The sequence below is a fragment of the Sardina pilchardus genome, chromosome 2, assembly GCF_963854185.1.
Source record: "Sardina pilchardus chromosome 2, fSarPil1.1, whole genome shotgun sequence".
Classification (NCBI taxonomy): domain Eukaryota; kingdom Metazoa; phylum Chordata; class Actinopteri; order Clupeiformes; family Clupeidae; genus Sardina; species Sardina pilchardus.
This window is the reverse complement of record NC_084995.1, coordinates 14,561,533-14,582,402: the sequence shown is the minus strand read 5'-3', so window position 1 is coordinate 14,582,402 and position 20,870 is coordinate 14,561,533. Positions and strand designations below refer to the sequence as shown.

At 44.7% G+C, this 20,870-nt stretch overlaps 1 protein-coding gene across 2 annotated transcripts in view; it reads left to right on the top strand.

Moving 5' to 3' along the window:
• Positions 1–8,436: 8,436 nt before the first annotated feature.
• jph1b (junctophilin 1b) overlaps positions 8,437–20,870 on the top strand; it is a 16,655-nt gene continuing 4,221 nt past the window's right edge. For both annotated transcript variants that reach the window (XM_062519953.1, XM_062519945.1), the window contains exons 1-3: positions 8,437–9,093; positions 11,905–12,670; positions 18,642–18,760. In XM_062519953.1, coding sequence (XP_062375937.1) covers positions 8,715–9,093; positions 11,905–12,670; positions 18,642–18,760 — 1,264 coding nt within the window. In that variant the 5' untranslated portion in view covers positions 8,437–8,714. The remainder of the gene's footprint in view (positions 9,094–11,904; positions 12,671–18,641; positions 18,761–20,870) is intronic.

Sequence of the window (20,870 nt, the reverse complement as noted above, 5' to 3'; positions counted from 1 at the left end):
TTGTATCCGTCTTGCAATCTACCATTGTATCGCATGCGGTCCGATTTATATTCTGACTTGCGACCCTGGAAACGCTTGCTGTGGGAAGGTGCAGACAGCCCCTCCCTGCCACCTGAAACATGACGAAAGAAACCATCGCCCACGTGCGCTATGGCTCAGCACCCTTGAGATGTTAATCAGTTAATAAATTAATATTAATACTCAAGTCTACTTTTAAGATCTCTTGATTTATTCAAAGGAATAACAGATGGCGCACAACTGCCTTTTACAATGTTGTCAAAGATATAAGAGACTGTGAATCAGACAGCTGCCTTCTCATGAAAAGAATAATGCAGGGGAAGACAGGCTGCAGTTAGCCAAATTGCCTCATATTTCATATTGTACCTTATTGGTGTTTATGTAGCAGGGATAGAGAAGGCGCCATAAATGGGGAACGTATTTCCTTCTGGTTTATTTTTGCTGTCATATATTGCACTGAAAATATTACACTTGTGCGATGCCTTTGTCCAAGTCCAAGATGATTTTCTTTCAAGACCTTTGTATGGCCAAATATTGCAAAACTGCTAAAAAGGTGCCTTCAGCAGCCCCGTCATTTTCTTTGGAGTAATGACAGCAACGTGACACGGAATCCTGCCCTCTCCCACTCTGTGAGCAGAGAGACTGTGCCAATGTTTTTGGAAATGATGAGCCCCTGGATGATTTCAGACTTTGAAAGTCTATTGACTAGCCAGCTGCATGAGCTTTATCTAGACCTACCATTTCGTTTTTGTTTTCTCTTGAGAAGCGAGTTTAAGGTAGGTTGTCTTGTATATCATAGCGCCAGTCACATATTTGGATACGTGGATGACCGCAAGAAAACCACACATAGGCCTATCTGCCACTGGTAATAGGCTGTATTTGTGGCACTGTCCTCAGAAAGACATTTTGCTGAGTCTGATAGGTCAATGATATTTCCTAGACTGCAGTCGAACCAATGAAGTCAGTTGGCTTAAAAAATAAGACGGATATTTACATAGTCATTTAAATTATTTAGTAATTACAGAGCATAATGAATCATTTGAAACCTAATGACCTCGCTGGAGAAGAAATGTTATTGGAAATGTGATACTATTCACATTCTGGTGCTTAGGTGAAGGTAGGAAATTATAAAGTGAAGCCCAAGAACCTCCTGCATAAAACAGGTATTATTATTTGATTTATACCCTGCTATGAACTAAAGTGACTTGTATTCCTCCTTTGCACCGAATCTGACTCTTAATGGTGGACTCACCACTTTTCTCCTGCAAGGAATTTTCTTTTTGTTTCTTCATACAAAACAAACTCATGCTGGCTAATGCCTATCATGTGAAATGAGGATAGCACCATGCTCAAGAACAAATAGCAGACTCATATGTTTTCATCTTTATTTTTTTCTGATTCGGGGACCAGGGCCACTCTTTCCCAGCTTTAGCTGTAGTGCACTGCAGCACTCCACCCAGTGATGCCCTTACAAATGGGCAGAGCACAGTCCCAGCACTGCACTCAATGCCTTCAATGCTCTCCTCAGCTATAGGAAGTAAAAAAGACTTCTCTCCCACATCCCTGTAAAACAGCCAAAGGACCAACCTATAATCACTTCAATGAAATGCTTTTTATTTTTACCCGTTGTTTATTTATATATTTATAGATTCAATGTTTATTATGTCTGAAATATGAAGCCTTTGCAATGGTGAAAATGCCACAGTTGACTAAAGTATCTACAAAGGCTGGATTTCCATTTTGAATGGCTGAAAAGAAAAGGAAAGATGGGGATACACGCCACTGAGGATGCAGCCCTTCAAACGAGGCCAAGTTAGTCCTGTTTGTACTCCTCGATTATGATTCCAATACTCTTAGGGAAATGGAATCATTTTGACAGATCCCGGAGTACTTTTTGCTCAAGTATATCTGGGATTATAAAGTTGTACAACTTAATCATGTTTAATTTGTTATACTATGTATAGGATGCTTTCATGCAGGGACCAGATTAACTAAGATGAAAAGGTAGAGTGATCTCCTGTTGTCACATTTTCATGTGCCATGCTCAGATGCCATTTGCACATTAGTTCAACACTGTTGCAAAATGTGGACATTTCAACATATCTGATGACATTTGCTTGCTAAGCCACATGTTCATGGCCATGCTTCACTTGCTCCACTTTAAATGACATTCAAACTCATGGATGTGATCCATGCAATCACTAACATCCTCCAGCTGGTTAACAACGAACAGCAGCGGAAGTCACCGTTTATTCACTGGCATCCAGCCTTCAGGATGTACACTTATGCTGATGTGTTGAGCTACCCATCCTCTGATCAGAGCACAAAGCCATCATATAACAATGCTGAGGTCACAGAATCTGTTTTTGTTATAGAGAGTGCATAAGCTTGCAATAACATATGAATTATCTTCACTAAGAATTAGGAGGAATGAGGTGGAACAAAATGGCCTGTTTGCCTGTGTCCATATTAGATGCTCGAATGACACCGTTTACTGGGGTGAAGGAGTCCCTTATGTGTCCATTTGTCCGGCAGGGAGGACACGGAGGGCAGCCTTTTCCCAGCATGGCCAGATGTTCACTTGCACACCATGCAGTGACAGTGTAGTAGTATATCTTAGCAAGTGGTACTGCTCAGCGTTCTGCCTCAGCAGCAGATTGGCTCCACTTCCCAAGTGCCCCGTCCAACAGAAACAGGGCCCATAAATCTACAAAGTCCCACACAACTGCCCCGCACTCCCCCGACTGCTACTCCGCGGTCATCTGACCAAATCATATCTATATTTTCATGTGAAAGTTGTTTGATTGCATGCACATTCTACCCTGTTGTTTGTTTTGCATGCTGCGGTGGTTTTCCACAAGGAACTGGCCCAGAGTTTGGCCACGTTCATACAGTGCTGTCTGGCAGGCAGATCCGTTTGGAGCTTGGCAGGGAACAGGCAGCGAGTTGGCCATTAACCAAAGATGATGACGATGAGAATGTTGTTTCAGATTTTAGCCTGGTGTTGCCTCAGACCCCTACACTGAACTGGTCAGTCACTCGAGCTACAGGGACACAGCATATGTGGCCAAGCAGGAAATCTAATTTGGTTAAAGTTGAAATATTGCTGTAAATGCAATAGCGGATTTTATACAGTGTGTGTGTGTGTGTGTGGAGGGGGGGGGGGGGGCATTACATGTTTTGAGAACAAAAAAAACAATGATGAGTGGTGATGTGTCCCAAAAGAAACATAATCAGTAAGGTCGGGTGTTTCAAAGAATTGGCAGGGAGTCATCTACCACGCAGTCTGCTAAAACAGAATAAAAAGACACATTAAACCTACGTGCAGCATCTGCATCTTTTAGTGTTTCTTCTCTTTTTTCCCTTTGTAAAGACCGTAAAATCACTAATGACCTCAACAGTGGACCGACTTCAAATTTTGCAGCGCTATCTCTGAACAGGTGGGGACAGTCGTGAACAATAACATTAGAAGGCACTGGACACATGCTGGACACACACACAGGCACACACACACACACACACACACACACACACACACACATGCACGTGTGCACGCAAGCACACACCATGGGCACAAGCCAAAACACCTCAGCCCAGCTGGAGCAAAACATCTGCCCGTTCCCATCTGTCCGCGGCGTTGCGGAGAGCAGCGCCATCAGCGCACAGCTCTGCGCAGCTGCAGAACCCCTGAAATCCCCTCTGACATCATGGTGGTGCCTCAGCGCTGTGCGCCCCATAGGAGCGCATGCTTGCGTTTAGATAAGACCTCGCTTTTCTTCCTCTTGTTTCCACTACCTCCCTTCCTGCTGGGGGGAAGGGCCCCCACAATGGCTTAATATGTCAGGACCAAACACATTACAGCCATGCATGTATCGGAGCGTGTGTGTGTGTGTTTGTGTGTGTGTGCGATGAACCGATTAGACAAAGGAGTAGGTGTCCCCTGAAATGAACTCCCAAACATGACATCCTTCACACAGGCCCAGATGTCATTTGCAAGTGAGATGAGAATGATAGGGTAATTAAAGGCACTACATGATTCCCTCTGCAGTGTCTTAAACCAACATCACGAACCAGCTCTCTCAGTTAGAGGCCAGAATATAGTGCAACACATGGTTCCATTTTTACTTGGAACTGCTAGTGGAGATTCCACTCATGAGACAAGCTACAAACCTTGCGTCATGTATTGGAAAGTGAGAGTACAATAGATCAGAAAGCCAACTTAGTATTGGCACTTCAGAGCTGATCTGGACTGAGAGGCCTTGCCAAAACACTTGCTAAGTTTCCCAAGGGGAGAGTGGAAGTTGTAATTAGTTTTGTTTACTATTATTGTCAAACACGTTGTTGAGTTTTGGTCAGTGCCTTAGAGGGGTGTCGTTGGCCGCAGGACAATTCTAAGGGCCCAGCACTGACAAGAGGTCACCAGACAACACTTGTATAATATCATCAAGTAGAGTCAGAATTATAACTGTTTGTTTGAATTATAAACAAAACCTGTTAACTAAACAAACCCATGGTTCTATGTCAATGTTGGCAAAATGATCATTGAGTTTTTGATTATTGATTATTGAGTTGCCCCTGGTACCTTCTGTACTTTAGGGAGAATAACCAACTATGTATCCCACCATTTTTTCCTCTTTTAATTCCACAATCCACATAGTTCACAAAACTATGTGTGGGAACCCGTATTTGATTCATGGACAAAATGCTGTGTATAGCAGTGAGCCATCATCGTAAATTTATCTTCATAAGCATGGAGCCAGAAGCTTGGGAATCTTCTCTTGGCACTGGGTTAGGTCAAGGCGTTCTAGCCTCATTTAAACAATTACCAAAGTAGATTTGCAACTGAAGGCATATTCTCTTGAAAAATAGGCTTTCTTTTTCTCGCACTTTCAATCTTTTTCTCTTTACCTCTCTTTCCTTCCATCTACATGTCTCTGTCTTTGTCACTTTAAGCCCTTTGGTGCAATGGTGTTGCTGTGCTATATAAATAAAAATGGACTTGAATTGACTTGATTTAGTCTTGTTTCTTTCTTGTAAGTTAGTAGCCATGAAAATGAACTTTGGCCTGAACTGAGAGTGTGTGGTGCAGATTTAACATGAACATTATGTGTTGGAGGTCCTAGTTTTAGTATCCTGCATATAGCCGGCAGAGAAATGATTACAGTACCGGCGGTGGCGGGCTTGGCCGGTCAGCTGTCTGGACAAGGCAGGAAGCTTCTGTGACCACACTCGCAGTCTGGCCAGTCTGGCCAGCCCAGCCAGGGGGGACAGGAAGCTCTATACAGCCCGATGGATGGGATTTCACTGGTGCAGGGTCCACTTGTGGAGTGAGGGGGGGTGTGTGTGTCAAGAGATGGGAGTGAAGTAAAATTTGATTTCTGGGTAGGTCTAATCTTTACCCCATGTTAAGTCGGGGTTTTATGACATCACTGCATACCATGAGCAGCTAACTTATGATTTGGTTTCTATTTTCAGAGTCAGTGGTAGGGCCTTTTTTTTTGCCAGTCTATTTTCAGAATCAGAATCTTTCAAGACATTGCTGCCTTAGGAAGTGATCATAGTTGTGTTCAGTAGGTATACATATTGAACACAGCAGAATTTATACCCAAGAGATTTGCATAACATACTGCTTAAGTCTGGAGGATCTTACCATATTTTGTGCTTTGCAAACTCTGTTTTTATTTATTTATATCCTTTCACACAGTGGGTAATGATTCACTCTTGGTGTGTGTGTGGGGGGAGTGCTGCACAGCACCATATATAGACTTTTATCTTTGAGCAGAAAGCAGAGAAAGGTCGCTAAACAAGTGAACACTGCCAAATGAAAACTAGCAGCCTGTTTTAAGTGTTTGAGGAATAATTTGGAATACTGAAAGACCATCGTCAACAATTAAAAACACACACTCAAATGAGCACAGACCTGCACTCTGTAAAAAAAAGGCAGTGCACATCTGTTTCCAATGTACTAGATACCTTTTTATTAGTTAAAAAAGATTATTGCAGTAGAAAATTATAGGAAAGAGTAGTCTTAACAAAGCACACTCAACCATCCTGCATTGCAGAACATAAGGGGTAGGGTATCAAGCTACTCTGTGTTGAAAAAAAGAGGCTCTGCTTTAACAATAACATGTGACATAATGGCAAGGACTCATGTTGCCTTTGCTGAAATCATTGTTTCTATAAAAGAGGATGATGCAATCCACTTGTGTTATTCAAGCCAATACAAGGGAGACGATAAGAAACAAATATATCAAAGAAACTCTCCGAGAGAGCAGCACATTGGATAAGTCCTAATGAAACTAGTGGTTATTTTGGCCCTGTGTCTATAAACTACTTTGCAGAGTTACGTTTTTTTTCCCCTTTGTGGTCTTTTGTGTTTTGGGTCACGGGGTGCTGCAGTGTTGTGAGTTGTTCTTTTTCACTCTTCTTTTTACACTCTGCTACACTCTGTCGACCACCCAGTGGAAATACAGCGTTGAAAGGCCACCTGAACACCAAAACATATGAAGGTTGTGTGTGTGTGTGTGTGTGTGTGTGTGTGTTTGTGTGTGTGTCTGTGTCTGTGCCTGTGTCTTTGTGCATGCATGTGTGTGTGTGTGTGTGTGTGTGTGTGTGTGTGTGTGTGTGTGTGTGTGTGTGTGTATGAGTGTGACTTGCTGTTGGTAGTGGCCAGGACATATTTCTCATATACTGAATGGCTCCAGAATACAGGCTAACATATGGATGTTTGTCAATTTATAAACTAGTCACAATAAAGCATTAAACATCTCACATCCCATGTTTTACAGTGATATATAAAAAACTGAAATGTGACTATTTCAGCATTATTGAAGTAGCCTAAAGATTGTGCATCTAAATCTTTACTTTCACACACATTATTTAGTATTTCTAGATAATGCTGACTAATTTCAAATGTTTACAACATCTAGATCTGTAATGACTTGGTGAACTGCAATTTGAGATTGACCATTGTGAGAAATATGCAAAGAGCGGCAACATGACACTGGTTCTCTGCCAACTGGAACAGACATATTTATCCAAACAGCATGCTATAATGACTAAAAGAAAATATCGGGATAAACTCTTCATTGGCCATGTTGTCATGGCATCGTTGTGGTTGTAGCCTATTCTGCGGCTGAGCAACAGTAAAAAAAAAAAAATAGATGCATGCATAGTCCTTTGCACACTCCAGGAAGTGAAGGACTGGGTAAAAAGCTTGCCTATACTGACACCTGGTGGTGAATTACGTAACTAGAGCATGACACCTGTAGGTGTAGTAGATTTCAAAATGTCCTCTTGAAGAGGATATTATTGATACGAGAAAATAAGTAAACCTATTGTTAAATTGTTAAATGCTAGCAAATTGCTTTGACTAACTACACAAATTCTATCTGCGACAACATGATCTGAATTCCTAAACAGTAGCCTAGCCTATATGGGCAACTTAATTAAACTTTATATGAGGTAGCCTATGGCCTAGGTTAGAAATAAGCAATATTGCGTCTATTATCCTAAACCACCAGTAACTGATTGATGACATGCTTGATAGAAATCATCCACGGCAGTGTAGCGTGTTCCGTAACGGTAGCCTTCCCACTCCAAGAGGTGTGAATATTGTCTGCATGACGTTTACCACGGCGGCTCTTTGAAAGCGCGTGTGCCGTGTCTGCGCTCGTTGTTTTAGCGTGGTGGAATAACCACCATGTCCTAATGGATCAGGGTGGCTATTCTGGGAAATGATGACGTTCTTTGTCACCTTTTGCACGACACAAGTTGAACCATCTTTCAACAACTGTCTGACATGAACTGTACTTCTGCAAATCTCAGTCTGGACCACAGCTTACACGCCCCAAGCTAGAGCCACCTTGCCTATGCTGACTGTCAGTATGGCTTTATTAATTTGGAGACAATTATCTGCCCTTATAGGCTAGTCAGCGTGTTTGATGAAAACATGGCACAATCAAGTCTGCATGTCCGTTTATTTAGTTATATCTGTGGGCCTAAGACTTGCCTATAGTGTTATGTATATTGTGTTGGCCTAGCCCGTTAACTATATCTTAGGCCTAGGCCTACAGCTGTTCGAGGGGCTAGGCTACTGTAACACCTTCACAAAACAGCCAGATTTCTTAAGGCTTTGATAAGCCGAGCTGATCTTGACACATAAAATTGTCCAAAGGCTTCGTTCAAACCGAATTGGTCGGACTTTAATTATCTTTATTCCAGTGTTTGATCGCGGAAAGTGCTTTGTTGCATAGGACACATTTTCAGGTAACCGGAGCACATCTGAATTACTCCCCAAATAACCCCGAAGAGAGAGGCCGGGCGGCGCTATAGTACTGACGTCAGCAATTAGCCGTCTCTTTCCCGGCTTTGGACTTCTCTCCCCCTGTATCCCTCCCTGTGTAGTGAGCAGGGGGAGAGAGTCATAAAACAAGCCCGGAACAGCGACAGTGACAGCGTGCAGCTCCGGCGCCCGTGCGCTATCCTCCCTCTCACTCACCGCCAACATCCACACCAATGCACGCGCTCACCCATCTCCCCGCGAGACCGCATCGCCACGCAGCGTTGTTTTCCAGGTTTCTTTTCTAGCGGGTCTCGCGTCTCTTTATCTACTTTGATCCTGGACAAAGCCACACAAATAAATTCACCATCAAGCTTCTGCAACGAGTTTTAATTTTTTTTCGAACCTGATCTGAATGACGGGCGGACGGTTTGACTTCGACGATGGCGGCACATATTGCGGTGGTTGGGAGGATGGAAAAGCCCACGGACACGGTATCTGCACGGGCCCCAAGGGCCAGGGCGAATACTCCGGGTCCTGGTCTAACGGCTTCGAGGTAGTTGGCGTGTACACCTGGCCAAGTGGAAATACGTATCAGGGCTACTGGGCGCAGGGGAAACGCCACGGGCTTGGCGTTGAGTCGAAAGGGAGGTGGCTCTATCGGGGAGAGTGGGCTCATGGATTTAAGGGACGATACGGGGTTCGACAAAGCCTAAATACACCTGCTAGATACGAAGGCACTTGGAGTAATGGTCTGCAGGATGGATATGGGGTTGAGACCTACGGTGATGGCGGTAAGTTTACTTCTCATGATCGATTATAGAGTTGTGGCGTAAACAGTGTTCATTCAAGTTTCATGGAACGCAAACAATGTAGCCTATGTCGTTTTTAAAATAAATAAATAAATGTAGCCTAATATTTGTTCATAAGTCCCTGTCCCTTACATTTGTTAGTATTAGGCTACTAGGATTATTCTTTTAGGAGTTGCTGCCTTTTCCAAAAATACCCTCAAATGCACAGTCAAAATCAGGCCATTGCATTTTCTGTTCCTCTAAACTGTCAGAAAATGGATGTAGTAGATACATTATCAGTGCAGAACAGTCAGTGAATGGGCCCTACACTGAGCTGTATTGATAGGCTACATGCCCCGAGATTGGACTGGTCAGCATTGGGCTTCCATAGAGGTCATGGCTAATAATAGAAGCATCTGCAACACTTCAAATCAAAGCCCTTTTTAACCAGCACTGGCATGAAGAGCCGTATTGATCTCTTTCACTATGGAATTACTGGTTTGTGTGTGTGTGTGTGTGTGTGTGTGTGTGTGTGTGTGTGTGTGTGTGTGTGTGTGTGTGTGTGTGTGAGTGTGAGTGTGTGTGAGCATGTGTGTATGTGTGTGTGCGAGTGAGTGTATGTGTGTTAGAGTGTGTGTATTTGTACTATCCAGTCATGTTGTTAGAGTTTGCCTAAATGCATTTTTTATGTTAATCAATGCATTTTGTGTAACACTTCCACACTGAGTTGAAAGCAGGGAGTGGGGTGTCTATTGTCCCAGACACCTTTGGACATGACATGGGACGTGAATACTGGATGGTTATATTCAGGAGCCCCAGATAATATTATATGTTTCAGTTTCTAGCACATCTGTGTCATGTCAGTTGCTGGGATATCTATGGAAATACCTGTCCAGATAAGACTAGGGCTTTTATTGTGCGCAGAACTTTGAAAGCCAATGAAAGAAAAAAAAAGAAAAAAAAGCCAACAGATTTAACATGTTCAAAAGAAAGAATTTAATATAGGCCTATTGATTTCATGCCCTGTCCAAGCCAAACTTCCTCGGAATGATAACCATAAAAAACAAAACGGTAGAGACGGGTTATTGCCACAAACTTTACAATATCTTAGATGACTTCCATGTTTTAAAATAGCTCTGCCTCCTGGCCTGCTGCTGTCAGACTGGGCAGACAAGCTGGTGAGATATAGAGAGGAGAGCCGTGCACCTCGTCACTCTGTCGTCATGACCAGGCTTGTGTTACACATGCAGCTATCATTGCCCCTACATTAAAAAGGAGGGTGCAAGTGATAATAAAAAAGAAGATATAAATCTACGATAAACGTGTCAAGTTATCAGTAATTTATGCACGGTTGCTATGTTTATTTCAACAATCAGTGGTACCATTGTGTTAGTTTGTTCTGATATAGCCAACTAGTCTTATTCTGGCTTGGAGATTCAACAAGATCGACATAAGTGGAGTCAGTGGTCATGAGGGGAAAATAATTTCGGAAGAAAACGTAGAAATAATTGCTCAAAAGGGTAGTTCTCTTAAAGGTCCTATATATATCTGTCATAAACTGAGTTGCTTACTCCATGGCTTTGAGCAGGTGCAGAGGTCTCCAAAGTAACCTGGAGACTGAGTTTTGTTCACTAGTTGTACACCAACAGTTCACAACGTGTCATATTTCTTTTTAATTCCTCTGGCAGAACCTCAAGCCAACTGGCGGGACAGCTGGCTGCTAGAAACCCTATGTGTGTGACTGTTTCATAAATTAGACACATATCCACAGATCGTGCCAATTTCACTCCATCTTTCTCTCACTTTCCTTCACACCATCTCTCTCTCTCTCTCTCTTTTTCTCATGCTCTCATAAGAGCTAAAGGCACTTTTATCAGTTCCTGCAAAGATGTGGCACTGGCACACGGTAATAGACATATATACTAACACAGATGGAGAAAGAATGACAGACAGAAGAGTAGAAAGATAACGGGAGAGAGATCTGATCATTCTCTCTATCCCTCTGGAATTGTGTCCATGTGATCGTTTAATGATCTGTTTTTCCTTCGAGCGCTAGTGGGAAGTAACATAAAGATTGAAAACTCATCTTGGGCGTTAGGGTCAGTGGCAGAATCTGGATATAGCCGATGTCTGCAAGAGACTCAAATAGAGAAGACGAGCTCTGTTATTTAGAACCAGTGAATCAAGCGTAAGCAGTGTATTGACATTAATGGCCTGCTATGATATTCTCCTTAAACATTTCAACAAGTACCATTCTCCAGAGGGGCAGTGTTAAAGAGTGGAAGGTATAAATAGACATCCCATGTCATTTCCTCTCTGACAGAAAACAAAGCAGTCATTCAGCCATACACAGTTTATTGGATTGTCATTGTTCACGTTATAATCTGATGAATTTGAAAAGAGTTCAAATCCATTTATCCTAAGCTTTGAATGCTTAAGAATGCTGCACTGCTGGATTCTACCTGAATACTGCCGCCTGTCTTTGTTTGTATATCCACTTATATAGAGCATCATTTCTTACAGATCTATACATTGTTGGTCAGGGTGTAGGTCGTGTCCAACGTTTTTCCTTGCAGCCAGAGTTATGAGTGATGTGAAGAGGGAAAAGAGGAAAAGGCTGCTCATTTTATATGGTTCACTGAGAGCTATAGGATGACATTAAGCCTCATGAATTCAAATGACCCTCTCAATAGCCAAATTGACCACAACTTTTTACTGTGAATAGGAATGGCATGACCCTACAGGCAAGGCCTCAGTAGCTGACCCCAGACTCTGTGAGTTCTCCCTAACGGCTGTGTTTTGTGCCCGCCACAGGCACGTTCCAGGGCCAGTGGATGGGCGGCATGCGGCACGGCTACGGCGTGCGGCAGAGCGTGCCCTACGGCATGGCCACGGTGATCCGCTCGCCGCTGCGGACCTCGCTGGCGTCGCTGCGCAGCGAGCAGAGCAACGGCTCCGTGCTGCACGAGCAGCTCTCCGACAGCCCGGCGGGGACGCGCGGCGGCTTCGTGCTCAACTTCCACAGCGACAGCGAGCTGGGCGGCTCGGGCAAGAAGAAGGGCCTGTTCCGGCGCGGCTCGCTCTTCGGCAGCCTGCGGCAGCTGCGCAAGTCCGACTCGCGCTCGTCCATCTCCAGCAAGCGCAGCTCGGCGCGCAGCGACGCCACCATGAGCCGCATCAGCTCCAGCGACGCCAACTCCACCATCAGCTTCGGCGACGGCGACGTGGCCGACGACTACCTGCCGTCCGAGGACCACGTGGACGCCACCACCACCGAGGCCTACATGGGCGAGTGGAAGAGCGACAAGCGCAACGGCTTCGGCGTCAGCGAGCGCTCGAACGGCATGAAGTACGAGGGCGAGTGGACGAACAACAAGCGCCACGGCTACGGGTGCACGATATTCCCCGACGGCACCAAGGAGGAAGGGAAGTACAAAAATAACGTTCTGGTGCGGGGCATCAAGAAGCAGCTCATTCCGCTCAAGAACACCAAGACGAGGCAGAAGGTCGACCGCGCCGTGGAGGGAGCCATCCGGGCAGCTGCCATCGCCAGGACTAAAGTGGAAATAGCCACCTCAAGGTAAAATTAGCCCTCACACACACACACACACACACACACACACCCACGCACGCACGCACACACACACACATGCACACATACACACACACACACACGCACACACACACAAACAAACACACATACACACACACTCACACACTCACACACACGCACACGCACACGTGCACACACACACACACACACACACACACACGCACACACACATGCGCAACAATGTCAACAAAAAAACACCAAAGCAGTACCAAAGCACACATACTGTATCTCACACTCCACACAGAATCTAAATTCTCCATCCTGTAGACCTCACGCCTGCCAGCCCTATCCGTCCTCTACCAAAATACACCCTCATGTTGCGTGAGCGCGCTGTGTACTGTAAACTGTGGGGCTTTATAGCTTTTTGGGGGTCGGATTTCCCATGGCGGAGGACCGCGACTGGGGCAGCGATATGATCCCTAAAAATGAGCCCATAGATTGCCTTAATTATCATGAGTGCAGCCCTGCTGAGGTCAGCACAGTCAGAGGAGAGTGGCCCTGGAAGCTGTCCGCTCCTGTCTTGCAAGCAGAGGATCCAGACAGACAGACAGACAGGCAATAGCCTTACACAGGGCTCAGCTATAGGGCTCCTATGGAAGAAGTTCAACGTGCCGAGGAGAACGGCAGTATATGATAGAATATGGTAGAATAACAACTACATTGTGGAAGAATCAGCATTATTTTTTTTTACCAAAAAAAAAGCAGACACAGCATACTACTCGAAATAGTTGTTCAAGATAAAAGCAAATCGCACACACAGCATAGCTATCAAAGACTACCAAAATAAGTTTGGCTGTACAGAGCATAAAAAACACATTTCTGGATAAAAAACAACACCATTTGTTCTGGCCAAGACAACTGCAGGCCTAAGCACCATATATCATAAAGCAGCGAGGGGTGAAAGTACGTCGAATCAATTGAGCTTACCAGTACTCAAGTAACAACCGGCTACTAAGCAAGATTATTACTGCTCCAGCCAAATGAATTGCTTGTTTACAGTTTGCTAACATCTACTGATATCAAACAATCCCAGAAAGAGCTTTATCCATGGATAATTCTCATAAATTGTATTCTCCTCATTATAATTGAAGAATTTGATAGGATGGGCACTATGATGCATCTGACAGTCAAACTCCCATTTGCTATTCACTAGCTACAACTGAAGATGTGGTGAAGTGTTTAAAGGCCAGATGAAAGGCAAAGACTGAAGATGAGGACAACACTCTGAGGATTGGTTAAAGAATATAGAGCCCTCTTTCCCTCACACTCCGGGCGTTTCCAAGGATTGTGTATGTGTTTGTGTTTGTGTGTGGGAGAGAGAGGGGGAGCTGGAACATTCTTCCTTGTTAGAACGTGGTCAGTTTTAAACGCACACAGATGCTAGCCTGCCTAGCACTATATTACACATACCATACTCAATATTCTGAATATGGTTAAATGTTGTGTAAGAAATATCGTGTTGTATTGAATCTATTGATATTTCTGATATACGGGCCAGTGCTAACGTTACGTAGCGGCGGGGTGGAGTATAGCTGGAGTGGGTGAGGGCTGTTACATGACCGCCGGTCATTCTCTAATGCTGATCAGCTGGTCAATACGGATCCAGAAGAGTGCACAGGGGCCAGGGCAGGGGTGAGGCTTCGGTGGGGATGGAGACCTGAGAGAGATAGGCGACTGTCTGTGAAATGATAGAGAGTGCGGTTTGTGGTGCGCTCAGCTGTTTGACCCTTTATGGACGGCTTGTCTCACCCAGAAAGTGATAGGGTGAGTGAGTGCAATCAGCAGGGGTACTGAACATCTCTGTTATCATCTGTGAACATCTCACTGATAGAGACCTTATATAACTACACATTGGCTGGTTGATGCATGTGTTTTTTTTATTTTATTTATGACAATTTATTTAATGAATACTGTTTATTCAGTGCCAAAGCTTTTTACGTTGTAGTTATTGAACTGCACTGTAGGCTACATAAAATGAAATAAATGTAGAATATTGGGTTATTATGGATAATACCTGTGAGTACTGAAAGTATAGTTTAAAGCAATTATTCACAATTATTTTATACTACAATTTCTATGCTGTTCTTCCATCTCTGAAATCACAGTTGATTGCCAGTTTATTTCAATAATTTCATTTGCTTTAATGCATTAATGACTTAAACATTCATGCAACCCAATGATGTAGTCACATGATCCCGGGACGCTAGCTCAGGTTCATGTTAGGACGTGGGGAGGCTAACTGACGCTAACACATTGCAGGTTTGGGATGGCTGAGCTGCGTCTCAGTGAAACGTTATGAAAGATGAGTCTTCTCATGACATGCTTCCACACCTCGAGAAAAAACATACTAAGCTGCATGAGTAATGATCCAGACGTGTATTTGTCCAGAGAATGCTTTGATGTTGACTATCGATATCAGACATGTGAGAGGCATGGCTAGGCAACAAGAAAAGCCTCCCTGGGCTTTGTTTATTGTGCCATGGTTGCTGACGCATTCAGAATTAGCTTCGTGTTGGGACATGATCAGACATTAGGCCTACTCATGTTTTTCTTAGGAGCAGTGTGATTAAACATGTAGTCATGACACGTCACATTAGACACGCCTTTGGCCTGTTTAAGAGCTTTCAGGCATTCCTCTCGATTTGCCCCACTAACCCTTGCTTATCTCTGAGGCCGTCCTCTCTCCCGGCTCTGGCAACGCTCGCCTGTTGGTCACATTGTCGGATCTGTAATAGAAACACCTTATTAACATGTGCTTCGTACACACACAGTCGATGGCCAAGCCTATGAATTTTAATGTGAGCTCTAATAATGAGGCCTTACGCAACCCAGCGCAGCTAATGAAATAGTAAAGTGTCCCAGAGCCGCATAATGAGTGAAATGTCTGGCCGTGCCTTTGAAGATGGTGACGGAGAGGAGCGATAAGCGCGGCCGAGACGCTGGAGAATGCGCAGGGAGTTGGAGAGGGGCTTTGGCTTGCGCCAGTGACTTCTGTCGCTCGACTGGAGGCCTGGGAGAGCGAGAGAGAGAGAGAGAGAGAGAGGAGGGAGGGAGGGAGGGAGAGGGTGAAAGAGTGAGAGAGACAGAGAGGGAGAGCGCGAGAGAGACCGAGGTGAGAGGGGAAGAGGGCAGTTCCTGGTACTGGCGGCGGTGTTCTCACACGTGGGCTCTGTCTCCAGTGTGTCAGCACCAGGGCCTGACTAAATAAGGCAAGACAGCAGCACAGCTCTGTAGTGGCGACTCCATCTGTGCCACCGCTATCATCTGCTGGAGTACTCAGAGAAAGAGAGGGAGAGAGTCACACACAGACAGACAGAAAGAGAGAGAGGGAGAGAGGGAGAGAGAGAGATTATGTCTATTTGACCTGCAACTGAGATGACTCAGAACTTCGTCGGTGCAGTGTGGTTTCACAATACATGTTTGTAGTTTGTGTCTGTCTAGGCCGGTGACTGTCATTCTTGTTCACTCGTCAGTCTGTAGGTGTAGGCTATCTCACCTCACAGCTCAGAACAGGTGTGCAGGCCTGAGAAAGGGAACTGAGCAAGCCATGACTGGCATTGAATGTTAAATAAGGGCATAAGGAGCCCAAAGCAATGGAATGTTCAGGAAGAAAATGGAGTAGATGAAGCGGGTGAGAAAGGTGATATCACCATCTGGAACAACATTCTCAAATGGCCTCGATCTTTATACTTTAAAACCTCCATCGGGGCTTCTTCAACATCCTCTTCGTTGAATACCTCACCACGACCCCTGCTTAATGAGTTTAATACTCAATTAAGTGTAAACTAATGCCCTTCTCTATATTTGGTGTGTTTAAGGGGCAAATAGAATATGATGACGGTTGGCTAATGCATTATATTGGGATGGAGATCCTGAAGAATCTTTCCCCCTCTACGGAGTTATTATCACCTGCTAAAATATTCGCAACATGCTCCACACATCGCCCCTGGTGCGAATGAGTCATAATGATTGAATTAATTACAACAGAACCATTTCACAAACCCTTGTGCTCCTACCGCTTGCCTATAGGGATGAACGTTAGCACAGAGAACATGAAGGGACTGTGTGTGTGTGTGTGTGTGTGTGTGTGTGTGTGTGCGCGAGCTCCTCTGTGGAAGGCAGGATGTGCTGCTCTTGACACCTTTATCGGAGCTCTTGTGTGAGATAGTTGGAGCGAGTGGGTGGAGGTGGAGGTGGGGGTGGGGGGGCAGGGGGGGATGGAGAGAGATGACGGCTGCCAAATGAAAACCTCAGAATATCTGCAAGTGCTCCTTCTGTCACCAAGGAGATGGTCCCTGGCTCAGTGTGCTTCATACCACGTCCACCACCGGGCGTTTATAGAGCACAAGCAATGCTTTAAAACGGACGCTTGAAATGACTTGTCAGTCCAAATACATACTGAGTGCCATAGCACTGAATGGGAATAGATTGAGTAGGGGAGCTGTTGCGCTGTACAGCTTATCAAGCTATCACCCAAGATAGACTGAAATGCTCCATTTGTGTGGGCAAGAGATCCTTATGTAATGAGGACGGGCAAGACACAGATCTGATGCCGGTTAGGTAATAATGACTGGTGGTGGTGGTCAGCTGAGTAATGTCACTGGCACCATCCATCTCTTTGGGAAATCCTCTGGAGTCCAGATAGATGGATGCATCCGTATGCGGGTGTGTCAGTCACAGCAGAGAAGATATACATGAGCTGTTCTGTAATAATTACAGTGATCAAGATAACAGGTAATTAGTACAACAGTGCCATGCTTCATATAGCCTCGGTAATCAGCCCAGGGTGGTCTGACAGATAGTTTATAGGTTCCTAAACCATAACTAATTTATGCAGAAACACACCGTTAATAATAGAACTGCGCTGTATAAAGAAATATGTTTATGGAATAGAATATGTGATATTGTTCATAGGAAATAATCTCTATGTTCTTGCAAAACAAAACAGATCACTGGTGAGCTCTTAGAGAATAGTATATATATATATCATATATACTGTATATACTGAATATATATTTAGAATTTACACATTCAGTTCACTTTGATGTCTAAGGACAGTTTGTCTTGTGTTTCACAAAGCTTATCACAAGGGGGGAGGCCTGTAATCCTTTAAAAGCAAGCTTAGTGCTTCTGAGGAAAGTGAAAGGATTGATACACACTCTGTCTTGAATGTTTATTTTTAACCTTGATGGTCTGTATGAGACAGACTATATAATGCTTCATTGGATTGGAGGATTTTTTTTTTTTTCCGAATACAGCCTCATAGATAAGGCAATGTCAGGCAACCAGCACACTCCCAAGTGGGTTCATCCAAAGTGATGAGACTTTCTGGAAGAGTCCACAAGGTGATTTGGCACAGATGGGCATGAATAACCAGACCACAGATCCCACTGAAGGGATGCAATGTTAGAAAGGACTAAAATTAGAGTGGCATGTACAAGCTATGCCCCCTCCTCCTCCTCTGGCAGTCTTTTATGTTAGCGTTTTACAGAAAAAAAGTCACTTGAGGATAATACCATCTGTTAAAGAAGGAGTTTATTATTTGTGCAGGACGTGGCTCCCCCGAACCTCTTGGTGCGGAGCTATTGTTTTGGAGCTGGCAGAGGGGATCTGCAGAGCAGCTTATCTCATGTTCAAGCTCCCCTCCTCACTCAGTATCTGGCAGTGCCATCCCCTTGTCTTACCCCTACCATCGCCTCCCCCCTCCATTCAATCTCTCTCTCTTTCTATCCCTGCCTCTCCCTCTGCCCCCTCTCTCTCTCTGTCTGTCTCTCTATCTCTCTCTGTCTCTCTGTCTGTCTGTTTCTCTCTCTCTCTGTCTGTGTCTCTCTTTCGCTCCCTCTGTCCCTCTCTCTATGTCTGTCTGTCTGTTTCTCTCTCTCTCTCTCTCTCTCTCCCTCTATCTCTCTCTGTCTCTCTCCCTCTCTCCTCCTCTCAGGACGTCCCATGCCAGGGCCAAGGCAGAGACTGCTGACCAGTCTGCACTGCAGGCCAGCCAGGACTCGGACATCGCCCGGGCAGTGGCTCGCGAGCTCTCCCCCAACTTCCATCAGCCAGGTACATACCCCAGCTCCCCATAGTGCACACACACACACACACACACACACACACACACACACACACATTCAGATACACACAAACACATACAAACACACACACACACACACACACACACACACACACACACACACACACACACACACACACTCACACTCACACTCACACTCACACTCACACTCACACTCACACACACTCACACTCACACACACACACACCTGCACACACACACACACACACACACACACACACACACACACACACACACACTGGCCCTGTGTGTACCACTGATACGTGCCCCCTCCCTCTGAATAGCCGGCCTTTGTGTCCTTGTCTTTGTGTCTGGGTTGAATGTCTCCCTTTTTCATGTATTTTTTACACCCAGGGAAAGTAGAGCAGCTGTGCATGTAAATGAGCTTTGCGTAGGACGAATATGATTATCATAACTTATCCCATGATCCTGTCAAACATTTCAAGGTTTCATGCTTACGGATACTGCAGAAGAGAGAGTTAAGGCCCCAGAACGTATTCTGTTCTTTGTGTTCAAAGTTCACTTTGTATTTTTTTAATATTTGCCTTCTCCTACAAATGAGAGCTACAGATCGAAGGAAATTAAGCAAATTTACAAGTTGATGCCTTGAACAAAATGTCCTGACTACTAGTGAGCTACATTTGCAATCCTCCTCTTTAACATGCCTCTCTATACACAACCTCACACAATGAGCTTGGATGCATATTTACACACACACACACACACACACACACACACACACACAGACACAGACACACACAATCCAAGTTGATATCATGAACTCTATTTTCTGAGTTAGCCCAAGTGGCTCTGCATAGATACCTAGATATAGGGCCTAAAGCTATGCTAACCCTTTGGTACTTGACCTAACAGCAGCGCTGGTGTCTGGATAACAGCCCCTGGCAGTGAACTCTAGAACCTGCTCTGTTCCAGGCCTTCCTCCTCCACCTACAGACAAGAATAGAGAGTTGACTCTTATTGAATATATTTATCTTTATCTTTATCTCTATTTATTCGGCTGTCAGAAATTGATGCCGTTTGGTAGCGGAGAACCAAAGGGGCTAAAATCTTCTCGGTTTGATCATGGGAGATGTTGTCTTTTACAGTTCAAACCAGGACATGTCTTTGAGCTCCAAACCGCTCCAACCCTGATTGAATTATGCCCTCATAGAATTCATCTAAGCAGCTGTCCTTTACCTCTGAAGGTCTATGGTCTATCTCAAGCCTCAGATTAGCTGACTCATTCTCCATGACCATTAAGAGTTTACTGAGGATACCTTGCCATGCATCACATAGAAGGATTCATCCATTTTTAATGCACTAACTCAATGGCTTTGTCGACACTTTGTCAACACTACACTGTTGAAGGCAGGTTTTGATTCGAGAAACATACACACATTCACACATTTCAGTAGTGCTCTAGAAGCTCAATATTCTGATGAGCTCACAGACTACTGGACTGGATATGCATTGTGCTCTGTGTCGTTATGGGTTCTTCAGGTTCCTTATTTGAGGGAAGACGATCCTGGCAAGATTATCGCTTAACGGCTTCCAATGGCAGTCTGAAATCCCACGGCCCCATGTGAGACGAGTTTGTTTTGATGGGCGGAGGTGATATTAAGCTGCTCCTGCACAGAGCACGTTGCACTGCAGAAGAGATAGCACGGGATGTCGGGTATCACGGGCAGATTTACAGAGCTGACGGTGGCCAGGGGCCCAACTGGCTCGCTGGAGCATCGTCTCAGGGTTCTGGAGAGTGTGTGGGTGTCAGCTGGGGGAGCGCTTTGGCGTTAGTGGTGGTCAGGAGAATGCAGGGAATGTCTGGAACCTCACACGGCAGTCGTAAACCAGCTGATGGACGTTTTTAGAGTCCGTCCATCCACCACTGGTGGGATAATCGTGCCAAACCTTGAGTTCTGCCAACGTTTCATTTTTTTGTCAGCAGTTGAAATAAATTTCTAATACTTTATTGCTCTTGTCCATATTTTCCTTGTTTTGTAATAGAAAACCGATAAAAACGCCATATATCATATGAATGAAAACCAAGACCAACCACTCTGTATTGGCCGTTTTTTATCG